The sequence below is a fragment of the Astyanax mexicanus genome, chromosome 3 (genome assembly GCF_023375975.1).
Source record: "Astyanax mexicanus isolate ESR-SI-001 chromosome 3, AstMex3_surface, whole genome shotgun sequence".
In the NCBI taxonomy this organism is placed as follows: Eukaryota; Metazoa; Chordata; class Actinopteri; order Characiformes; family Acestrorhamphidae; genus Astyanax; species Astyanax mexicanus.
In genome coordinates this window covers 52,909,035-52,921,243 of record NC_064410.1, presented here as the reverse complement: position 1 = coordinate 52,921,243, position 12,209 = coordinate 52,909,035, and the positions used below count along the sequence as shown (strand labels likewise).

The 12,209-nt window shown below is 41.5% G+C and overlaps 1 protein-coding gene across 3 annotated transcripts in view; it reads left to right on the top strand.

Annotated features, from left to right (window-relative positions):
* The window catches only part of angpt1 (angiopoietin 1), a 183,339-nt gene extending 175,923 nt beyond the window's left edge, over positions 1–7,416 (top strand). For all 3 annotated transcript variants that reach the window (XM_022683330.2, XM_007245762.4, XM_022683331.2), the window contains one exon: positions 4,268–7,416. In XM_022683330.2, coding sequence (XP_022539051.1) covers positions 4,268–4,431 — 164 coding nt within the window. In that variant the 3' untranslated portion in view covers positions 4,432–7,416. The remainder of the gene's footprint in view (positions 1–4,267) is intronic.
* The last annotated feature ends 4,793 nt before the right edge of the window (positions 7,417–12,209 follow it).

The following is a 12,209-nucleotide window of genomic DNA, read 5'->3' as shown; positions in this document are numbered from 1 at the left end:
TTATTATTATTATTTTTTACATCAGGTATTCCTCTCTAGAAACCCATTCCTCTGTTTATATAGAGCTTAACAAAGCCTACTACAATGTGTAATATTATATACTTTGCAAAATACTTTATTAGATAGATAGAGAGATAGAGAGATAGATAGATAGATACTTTATTGATCCCGAAGGAAATTTAGCAGCCAGTAGCAATTACACAACACAGTAGAAACAAAAACAATACACAGTAGAAACAAACAATAAGTGTAGTACAATACATTTATTGAGGGATAAAATTCTAAATTGAGACTTAAAAAAATATATACATAAATATATAAATACAAAAAAACTATAGAAAGTGTGGAAGTAAACAGTCGTAGATATGAGGTAGGGCAGTAACAGAATAAACTGGAGCTTGGTCTGCCAATCCAGCCAGGTGAGCTCCGGAAAGCATCCGGATAGTACAGTTCTCTGCTTTGTTCCTTAAGATTAACACAAGAAAAGAGTTGCAAACAAGTTACTAACAAATTTAGTGACAAACTAAGGGACAACTATTAGGAAAAGACTAGAAAATGATTAGGATAAAACTAATTTTAAAAATGTGTAAAAAGAGAGCAGCAACACCAGCTAAACAAATGACGTAAGTAAGCGTGTGACTTGTCAGCCGGAAATTGTGTTGTGTATTGTATGTACAATACATTTTTATAATGTAAATTATGACACAGTTAAGTGACATTCTACACTGATTCTACACAAATTTTCTGGACTGATCACGGACACAGAGGTCCATGAACTTTTCTTTCTTAGCAGAGTGTGAAAGAAAAACATCTGCATTTTTGGACATATACAGGAACAGTTGGATGAAAAATGCAGCACATAGTAAAGTAACAGATTGCTTTATAGGTTTCTTTCTAGATTAGCGCTATACACAATACATGGCAACACACAACACACCCACTGGAGGCCACCTTGGGTCATCGTGAGTTACTTTTCACCTGCCAGTGTGAATGCAGGTTAAAGGAGAACTCAGGACTTTTGGTGTAGTAAAACCACCTCCGCCCTCCCACAGCTTTCCGAGATCCAGTAATTTTGTGCTTTTTGCTCAGCACTCTGTACAATGGCCGTATCCAGCCATATTTTGCCCCAATAATTCGCTTTTTATACCGTTTTCCAGACTCAAGGTAGCTCCACACCCCCTTGGTAGAATCCGGTAAGCCCCGACATTAAAAATCAAGGCATTAATAATTTAAAAACCACTGTTTACATCCTATAATGCACGCTTCAGCTCCGAGCGTCGCAACCACTATACTTATAATGATATACTCTGTATAAGGCATGCTTACTACCTAGTGTAGTAGCCAGCGCTTTTTTTTAATATGCCCCGAAAAATGCCACGATATGGCCCTTGAACAGAGTGCTGGGCAAAAAGGACAAAATTACTGTATCTCAAAAAGCTGTGAGAGGAGGAGGTGGGCAATTTAACAAAGGTAAGTAAGTCCATTTTTTTTTACATCGGAGTTCTCCTTGGATCAACAAAGGATGGATCAACAAGACCTGCATTTTGTTCTGTAAACTACAATTCATCTATTTGTGATTGTAAACTGGAATAAATATAAACTACTGTCCTACTCTTGTTGAACACATTATTTAACTCAACGCTTCTCAAGCATCCTACTTCTATAAATATACATACTGTATATTTACTGTACTAATCAGTGCACTGCTGACGGTGGCCTGTTATACTGGCAAACTATTCAGTTTAGTCGTGATTGATTTTAGACATGACCAAGGTCACAAATCTCCAGGCACAGCTGAGACCGCAATCCTGACCCAATCAGCCACCTGAAATATATGAGCCTGGTAACAAGCAATATCAGCATCCAATCAGAGAGCTCAGTCAGATTAAGCCATGCCAATAAAAGGGCAGCATACTTGGCTCTTGGAAGTCTGTTGAAATGTCACAGACAACAGTGGCATTCGAGCTGGTGAAGAGGGGCCAAGCTTTCTCACTGAAGTGAGACATGCCACCACGGACACTCTGTGAGCACATTCTGCTAGTGAAGTGTGTGTGTGTGAGAGAGCGAGTGAGTGATTGTGTGTTTATCAGTATGTGTTGTAGGGGTGAATGTGTGGGTGTGATCACTGTAACATAGTTGATCCTAATGTTCTGTGAAGTGACACAAATGACAGGTGTTCAACTGGTCTAAGTTATATAATAGTAAGAATATTAGCTGTTTTAAATGACCAATATAAATGTGTGTACTTTAGACATTATCTAAAAAGTGTTACACAGGAGTCTTCAATTGTGTGGCATGGGGTCAAGAATGCCCAGATGTTATTTTGCACACCCACTTATATTGTATATTTATTCTGTGTTCTGATTACAGCCTTGATATTAGCAATAACAACACCATCATAAATTTGTATTTTGCACTGGAATTAAATTAGAATGCGGTCATTAATATTTGCATTTTTTTTTCTTAAGCGCTGCCACACTTTGCTCAAATGCATCCTTGTACGTAATTTACGATTGCTTTTACTTGTTTGGTGCCATGAGACAAAACTGTGTTAAAAAGACCTGGTTTGCCTAGCAACCCATAATCAAATATTAGGAAAATTTTGGAAATCTACCAAAAAAACAAACTTTTTTTTTTTATTTTAGCATTTCGCTACTGTGTGTTACATATCACCATCTTGTGCAGTAGGGCAAGAATGCTTTTACAATAAGGGTCCATCAAATAACAGTTTTTACAACAGTAATAAACATTGTTAAATGTCTCAGCTGATTATTATTTGACACTAGTTAAGACAATTAGTTGAGACATTCTGTTGTAAAGACTGTTATCGTAAAGTGTTGCACTTATTCATGTATATGAGATCTTCATTTAAACGAGATGTCTCGAATACCACTTATTATTGAACCAATTTCTATAAATTAAAGTGTGCAACTGGTTCTTTAAACAATATAAAGCCATGTTTGTGAAAGAAATGTATGTGTCAATCTATTTAAATTGGTTAATTAAAGTATATTCAATTTCTGTCCAATTTTTAAAAAGTTGGATGTCTGAACAATAAGCATTTCTGTGCTTTCCATCTTCAAATCAAATAAATGTTCTGAATATTTAACCTTAATGTAACCGCTACAGAACAGAAATTTAGCCCCACTGAAAAATGGCACTTAATGCATTTGTCCCGCTGTTTGAACTCTATTCTTGCCCAGGTATTTCAGTTTTGTGCCTGGAAGTGTTTAGATGCTTATTTGTTTCCAGACCTGTTGCCCACTTTGAACTGCTACTCACTCTTCACCTATACCACACTGACCACTGGCATACAGTCTGCTACATCAACAGTTTTCCACACTGAATAATGACCTGAATAGCCTGAAGCAGAGGAACAGAGGTCTATTTTTCTCTCTGCAGAGAGAAAAACGGTTACAGTATAGAAGAAATCATTCATAGCTTAATGTAAAGAGATTCTATTCAGAAATACGTAGAACAATAGAACCACTCATGAGAAACTGCCCTATAAAGTGAAGCCATACACATATATACACTTCTCTCAGGAAGCATTTCATTTGGGAGTTGGGTGCCTCGCTCAAGGGCATTTCAGTTGTGTCCTTTTGGTTCAGGGGCTCGAACCTGTGACCTTCTGGACGCAAGGCCGCTTTTCTAACCTTCAGCTCATGGCTACCCCTGTGGAGGTTTTGAACTATTTCTTTTGGAACATTCATCATGAAATGAGTTTTTCAGTGGTGCAAAAAAAAAAAAGACTTGGTTGATGGTTAATTCATTGCCTTGCTCTCTATCTACAACCCCAATTCCATATAAGTTGGAACAATGTGTCAAATGCATGGTAGTTTTACTGCAGTGCTGCCTGAATGATTACCAGCATCCAATATTGTATGCTATGTTTGCTTCTGAGAGATATTGCCTAAAATTCTCTTTTACCTCATTCCAATTCATGTGACTTAGTGACAGATTGCTTCTTTTGCAGTAGTTTTTTTTTTTATTTTAAGAAAATGCTAATCTCCTACTTCTGACTTTGCAACATTTAACATCTGTGTGTTATTAATAAAATATTGGTCTATGAGATTTGCAGACCATTGCATTCTGTCTTTATTTACATTTTACTCAGTGTCTCAACTTTTCTGGAATTGGACCTTTATATCAGTCTACAATTCCTGTACAGTTTAAGAACAGCATTGTAATTAATCAATGGTGATAATTCAATATGCTATGTTAATCACCTTTCTAATTCAGCTTTTTGTCTCTCTCACTACTTAAGGCTGGTGGTTTGACGCCTGCGGCCCATCCAACCTTAATGGCATGTACTACACCCAAGGGCAACATGTTGGCAAGCTCAACGGCATCAAGTGGCATTACTTCAAAGGCCCGAGTTACTCTCTCCGAGCAACCTCCATGATGATCCGACCTCTGGACTTCTCATAGAGGCGGATTTTGAAAAGTTTGGGGCTACAACATTATCGAATGACTGCTTTTTCAGTGGCCTGGTTAGCTACATGCACGAAACTTGGATTGTGCCCCCCCCCCCCCCCCCTCAAATTCCATGAGTAACCCCCCTCTCATGGAAATAGGGATTGAGCTAGGTGAGCTATTAATATCCCGCAGTGGAGCGTTAGCTCTCTGGGAATTTGGGTGAGCACTCTCGGCTGGTTTGTATTTTTATATATCAGTGATATGAACTCAAGTGGCATTGGTGGGTCATTTGCACCCCTGTGAACTGCTGAGGCAGGCACATCCCCTTTGAAGGGAGAGAGCTGCCCATCTGTAAAGCCCCCCTCTGGCTTATTTGGCTCACTCTCCCTGTGAACTCTCAGCAGCTGGAATGTCTTCTGAAAACCAAAAGTGAGCCATTAACATATCTTTATAAACTCTTTATAAACTACGTTGCACAATTACTTTTGGGACATGAATGCCTTATTTTCTATTGTTACGCTTTTTATACCTACACAACCTTATTTTGTACATACTTCTCATGAAAGCTCAGAAATGGCAACCGAGGTATAATGTGAAGGAGAAGTTTGACTCACAAAGAATCCAGAAATTAAGATCCACCTGATGGTTCTGTTTGCCAGGTGGTGTTTGTTACAGTGTTTAAATTGCTGCATTATTATTGTTGGCTTTGAATTTTAGTGACCTTCAGCTGCGTTAATGTTCACCATTACAATGTGAATACACACTCTCAACAATAAATGTGCTTCAGATAATTGTTTGAGTTATGCAACATGCCAAATAGAACCATGTCATTTGTAGGCATGTGTGAGTGTGAAATGCCAAAACTCATGGGACAGGAACTAGTGTCATGCCCCATGACTTCTACACTGACCTGTGGGATGTGTGTGGGGTCTCCTCCATTGAATGTGGATGCATACGGACAGTTCCAGACAGACAGTGCCAGTCACGATCATAACCACCCACTGCACTGTCCACTGTGAGTAGTAATGTTTTCCTGGTGCACACTGTGGATCAAGGAATGTATGTAAAATGCTGGCACAATTTTGAAAATAGAATATCTTAACTCACTTAAGTCACATGAGCACGCTGGCCAGTGTTCAACCTCACTCACTGCATAACACTCAACTTTTACAGGTGAGGGTGTTCCTAGGCCACACCCTAAGGCAATACATTATGATCAATTCACATACTGCTATCCCATGACTTTTGGCATGTCAATGTAAAGGTTCTTTACCTTGAACATGTAAAGTGTAGTGTAGTCCAAATTCATTGTTGACTTGTTGCTGACTCCATGAACAACCCCAAATCGGAGAAGACAAAAAACAAACAAACAAAAAAAGAGCACAGCGTTTGTTAGGTTTGTTACGTTTAGTTTGACTTGATTGCAGACAGTTTAAATCCAAAATAGTTCAGGTTTTTCTACTCAATTTCTCAACTTCATTTAATTTAATACTTTCATTCCTGCGTTTTAGGCCTGCCAACACATTACAAATAGGTTAAGACACTAAAGCATTTACCACTTTATAATGTTGCCAAGTGATTCCAATTGAGGTGTTTCATGTGTTATTTTGTCCAATCTTTCCTGCAAACACATTTCCTTTTGGGTTAGAGCAGTCCAGTACCCCTACTCTTTTCCTTCTGCTATATTGCTGTTGTAATGTGTGCAGCATGTGGTTTTGCATATGCCTTCTTGAAGGCAGCATACGTTGCACAACCTCATATCATGATTATACCCTGACTCTTGCTGACCTCATTACTAGTCCTAAATGTCTTCGGTCACAACTTTGTTTGGAATGTGTCGCAGGCCTGAAACACAGGAATAAATGCAACAAATTAACTAAAGTTAAGCAGACAAAACATGAACAATCTTGGTTATATACTGTGTGCAGTGAAATAAAAGTCAAAGTTGCATTTTTCATACTGTCCCAACTTCTTCTGATTGGGGGTTGTAGAAACAATCAATTTGTCAGAAATCATTTGTAATATTTTCAGTCTTCCAGATGTTGATTCTTCTGCACTGCACAGGTTAGGTAATGATTTTTTTTGCAGGAATACACTTTAATCAGGTGTGTCAGAGCAGGGAAAGCTGAAACTGTGGAATGCAGGACTTGGAACTGAGAATCATTGCTCTGATGCTGAAAGTGACTGCATATTATTGAAACTGCTCTAACTTTAATAAGAATAAGTAGGACTGATGGTACTGTACATTACACTTTTATATACTCTACAGATGTGTTTTTGTGTTAAATTGATTTTTTTTGTTTGTTTTTACTTTGCAATTGTACATAATTGCTGCTTAAATAAGGATTTGGTGCGAATGTTGTGTTAGTATGCAAGAAAGATTATTTTATCTCTTTGTATGCCTCTACAGTCTATTTTGGGAACTTGGCAGGACTGTGGTGAGAGTGTATTTTTAACACACACACATACTCTGATCTGAAGTCCACACATTCATTTCTCCGGAGGAGGAGATTCCAGTATGTTTTTCTTTCATCAGCGAAGTTTGAAAACACGTTTATAATAAGTCCCAGCTGAAGGTTAGTAAAATTAACGGCTCATTTTAGTGCACTGTATTATTGTCCTATTGCATAAGTATCAGCGTGAAACACCTACACGCATCTGTTATGAAAAACAGGTCATTTGTATACAAAAAAAATCCATGCAACATCTGGAGCATATTAAACAACAGCATGATGTTTATTAGTGTACGTAAAATATCGTACTTTGTGTTCGCGTACAACTGCTTGAGGAAAGGTGTTTTTTTTATTCTCTTGGAGCCATAGGATACACTCTGCTCTACAGAGCTTTATAAAATAATATGAATACTATCACAGATTGCCTTCAGAGAATCTACTATTACCTCGTAAAAACTGTACATTTGCCATTTTATTTAAACGTTCTATGTAACATTAAAAATTTTGTGATGTCTAAATAAAACAATGCATGTGATGCACTGAAGTCTTGCATTTTGTCAGCAGTTTTCATCTTCACCAGCTTGTCTCTGAGAAGTGGAGGCTGGATGGTGTGAAAAGCACTGGAGAAATCAAAGAACATGATTCTCACAGCACTACTCCCCTTGTCAAGATGAGAGTAGGTTCGGTGGAGGAGGTAGATGACTGCATCCTCAACACCAATCTTCTCCCGATATGCAAACTGGAGAGGGTCCAGTGCATGCTGTACCTGGGGTCTGAGAAGTGGGAGAAGCAGTCGTTCCATGGTCTTCATAATGTGCGAGGTCAAAGCTACCGGCCTGAAGTCGTTGAGCTCACTGGGGCGAGGTTTCTTGGGAACAGGGACCAGGCATGAAGTTTTCCACAGCGTAGGAACCCTCCCCAACTGCAGGCTCATGTTGAAGATATTCGACAAGGGTAACCCAAGTTCAAAGGCGCAAGCCTTAAGAAGTCTCGGGCTCACCTCGTCAGGTCCAGCTGATTTCCCTGAGCGGAGTCTCCTCAGCGCCCCTGTGACCTGGTCTGCAGAGAGGTGGAGGGGGGAGGTGAGGGGGGGCGGACTGGATGTGCTGACAGTCTGTGAGAGGGAGACCTGAGCAGCACTCAGAAGAGGTAGGGAGGTGTCCAGTGGGGCAGAGGCTGAGGTTGCTGAGATAGCAGGACAGACAGAAGCAGGTGAGGATGAAACAGGGCAATCAAACCTGTTATAGAAGAGATTAAGTTCGTTCGCTCTCTCCACACCACCAGCTGTTGCACTATCACTCTTTGGCTTGCACCCTGTGATTGTCCTCATACCGTCCCAAACTTCCTTCATGTTGTTAACTTGTAACTTCTGCTCAACCTTCTTCCTGTAGGTCTCCTTAGCCTCCTTTAAGCAGGACTTGAGTTCACGCTGAATATTCTTCAACTCCTCCTGGTTCTTGTCTTTAAAGGCCCTCTTCTTTTTGTTTAAGAGGTCCTTTACGTCGCTTGTAATCCAGGGCTTGTTGTTGGCAAAGCAGCGAACAGTTCTTACAGGAACCACAATGTCCATGCAAAAGTTCAGTCAGTTGTGCAAAAGTTCAGTCAGTTGTGGAGTCTGCTACCCCCTCAATGTCCTCACCATGAGAGTCCTGAAGCACACTCCAGTCTGTGGATGCAAAGCAGTCCTTCAGGGTCTCCTCTGCCTCCTGAGACAACTTCCTGAAGGAGCGTGTTGTGGTTGGTTGCCTCATCACACAGGGTTTGTAATGAGGCTTCAGGAAAACCAGATTGTGATCAGATTTTCCAAGTGGGGGCAGTGGGATGGCGGTGTACGCATCACTGATGTTAGCATACAGGAGGTCAATTGTCCTGTTTTTTCTGGTGGGACAGTCCACATACTGGGTAAAAGAAGTCAGTGTGGAGTCCAGCGTGATGTGGTTGAAGTCACCAGAGAGAGCGACAAAAGCATCCGGGTGTTGTGTCAGGAGCCTGGCGATGGTCGCGTGTATGACGTCACACGCAGCCTCCACGTCCGCTCGGGGGGGCACGTACACACAAACAACAATGGCGTGTGAGAACTCCCGCGGGACGTAATATGGTCTTAAACTCACCGCGAGCAGTTCAACATCCCGGCAGCAGATAGTCTCTTTAACAGTCACATGGCCAGGATTACACCATCTGTTGTTAATGAGGATAGCGAGCCCACCGCCCTTAGATTTGCCGCTCCACGCGCTGTCTCTGTCCGCTCTCACAGTGACGAATCCGTGGATGTTTACATTAGCGTCGGGGATGCTAGCGGTTAGCCAAGTCTCAGTGAAGCAGAAGAGACTGCACTCCCGGTAGGTCCTCTGGTTTCTCACTAACGCTGCGAGCTCGTCTGTCTTGTTGGCCAGCGAGTTCACGTTCCCTATCACCACTGCTGGAATACAGGGCTTGTATCTCCAGCGGTTTTCCCGTTGTTTAGCCTTTAGCTTAGCTCCAGCTTTACAGCCCCTGGAGCGTCGCTTAAGCTCCGTCGGAATGGGGTGCCTCGCGCCGGCGCGGCTCTTTGTTCTGAGCGCGAGAGGTCTTCCCTCGAGTAAACAAAGTTTCTGCAGCCCGTGTGCAGAGTTTGGCGATCCGTATCCATGGGATACATATTAACACACACTACAGCGTAGTAAGAGACGAAAAAAGAAAGTAAACAGTGAAAAAAGTTCACTTAAGGTGAAACGCTACACGGAGCTGCTGGAAGGCTGCCGCTCTAGTCAGCGCCGGAAACTCGAATGAATGGCAGAATATCAGAATGGCAGTGGATCATCTTTAGTGAGATGACCAACTTTTAGACCATGTTTGCAGACAACCAATAAACCCATGGGTGAAGGCATCAGGGTCAGTATTGGTTTGTTGCCATGCGTTAAATGTCCAGAAGACATGGAATCATGGTGAGGTGGTTAATTTCATACAACACCAGATAACCTTTAGGCTTCAATACAAGCACATTGCCACCTCTACGTTACATTAATAAGGTTCTGCAACCAGTAGCCATACCTTTTCTAAATGCACACTCCAGTGAATTAAATCCAGCAGGACAATGCTTGTCCACACACTGCTACCAACTTTGAGATTTGCAATAGTCACAGATACTATGCCAAAGCCAGCTGCATTGCAAGACCCATCCCTAATTTTAAAATGTGGCATGCACACCATGCATGAAAAATCCACCTATAAAACTGTAGTTTGTGATCCTCAGGCCAGAAGGTCAAATCAGCCAATCTGATCACTGGTCCTACAGGTAGCTTTTACCACAGCTGATGTGATAGTGTCACATCTACTATCAGTAACAGACTGCATTGGGAGGAGTGCAAGAAAAAAAAAAAAACCTTGATGTGAAAAAACAAAAACATCAAAGCAAGACTCAATAATAATAATTTGTCCAAAGTGCATTGTTCCAGAATTCCTGTTTTTTGTTCAAAGTAACTGTTACATTTTAAAACTTTAGTTCATTCATTTACTACAGTTTTAAAATGTAACAGTTACTTTTAAGACACTTAATAAAACTAAATCAAATATTTAATTATTTCCCACGATGATCCCCCACGATTCAATCCCTTCAAGAGATCCTGTCCCATTGCACTCCAGAGACTACCCCTGTCTCTGAAATGCAAGAAATGCTGACTCGATGCCTCACTGCCCACACTGTCTCACTTATAGAAGTGTAGTAAAGCTACATTTATCCAAATCAAAGGGGAAAAAAAATAATTGTGTTGCCAAGATATGAACAGCTTACTGCTAGATATGATGGCTGATGCTTGGCTAAGGTGTTAGCATTTTCACCTAATAAAACAGAAGACAAGATTACTCAAGATTCAGACATGACTGGGTGCATTCCTGTCTCAGATGTTTCAGACACTGAGCACATCCCAGACAAAGAGGAGGAAGTACGAGAACACTCGTTCCTCCAGCACATGGTGGTAAGAACAGGCTAAGCAAGCCACACTGCTATTGTCTGCTCATAGACTGCCACTGCCGTGACAGATTGCAGAGGTGTCAAACGATGCTGTCAGGGATGGCCGAGTCACTCCATAGCTGACATTCTTCCACCCTAAGAGGAGGGTTAAGCAAACGGGTTCTGCCTGCAAACCGCTGTTTGTCCCTCAACACCTGCTGTGACCCAGCAGCCCCTCTGGAACGCAGCCACCATCATACAGGCCTGGCTACACAATGTAGAAAGGCCAGATGTAGTGCTGAAACCCACACAAGAGAAACGTCAGAACCCCTTTCCACCCAACATGGCGAATGATGGATCGAGGCAGCCTCAAATCCAGGATAAATCGAAGGAGCTCATGCACATTTTTTGGGTACAGTTTCACAATTGTAATTTACCAGTGCAGGACATTACAGTTCTGAACACGGAGGGTAACCATTCTGAAAGATTTTTCCATATAGACCACTTATGAACTCAACACAGTTAGAAAAGTATACTTGGGGCCTCAGAAACATTTAGTGGGAAAGCTTAAAGACAGGGGTCTGCCTAATGGCTATAGGGTTTGGGCTGCCGCCATAGCACCGATGGATAAGACCAGTTGCTGGCAATACTAATGCCACAGTAGTGATGCAGGATGAGCCCAATCATGAACCCGGTCGCCAGCATACATGTTAGTGCTGTTGGACATTGTTGACCCAATTTTAGCAATGTTTAAGGAGCCTGGTCATCGACACTGTTAATGTAACACATCTTGCAGTTTTGTTTTTGCAACGCACCAAAGGAAAAGAGAACTGTAACCAGGCCAATGGGTACGACATGGTCTTAGTAACCATTTGGCCCTGCAGTGGAAAAGCACCCACTGATGAGGTCCAGAACCCAAACGAACCTTGAGCAGCACCTAGCCTGTCCGAGAAGACCGGCTAGGTGAAGACTGACTCGCATACCTTCGTGGGCCACTGGCTATTCTGAAGACGGATCATTTCCTGTTTGCAGAAGGTGGATAAGGGGACGGCGGTCCCCCAGAGAAGAAGCAGGCCTCGCCTACAGACAAGCGTCAGGCCCTCTGCCAAATCAGATAAGGTCAGAGACCATACCTGCAGTGTGAATAGGGAAAGCCATCTCTGCCTCCTGAGACACAGCACACCAAAATATAAGCGATAAAACGGCAAAACGGAAATGGAGACGTCTGGACCAACAAAAAAAAAAAGGTATTTTATAGTGTAATTTTATTCCACAGCTTTAGATTTGATGAAATTCTTCTAAAAATAAACTAGATATAACCATATAAGGAGCTGACTGATCACTATCTAATTCCAGTAAGATAAACACAAGAGAGCTAACACTTTACATAGGGAACGTCTGACATATTT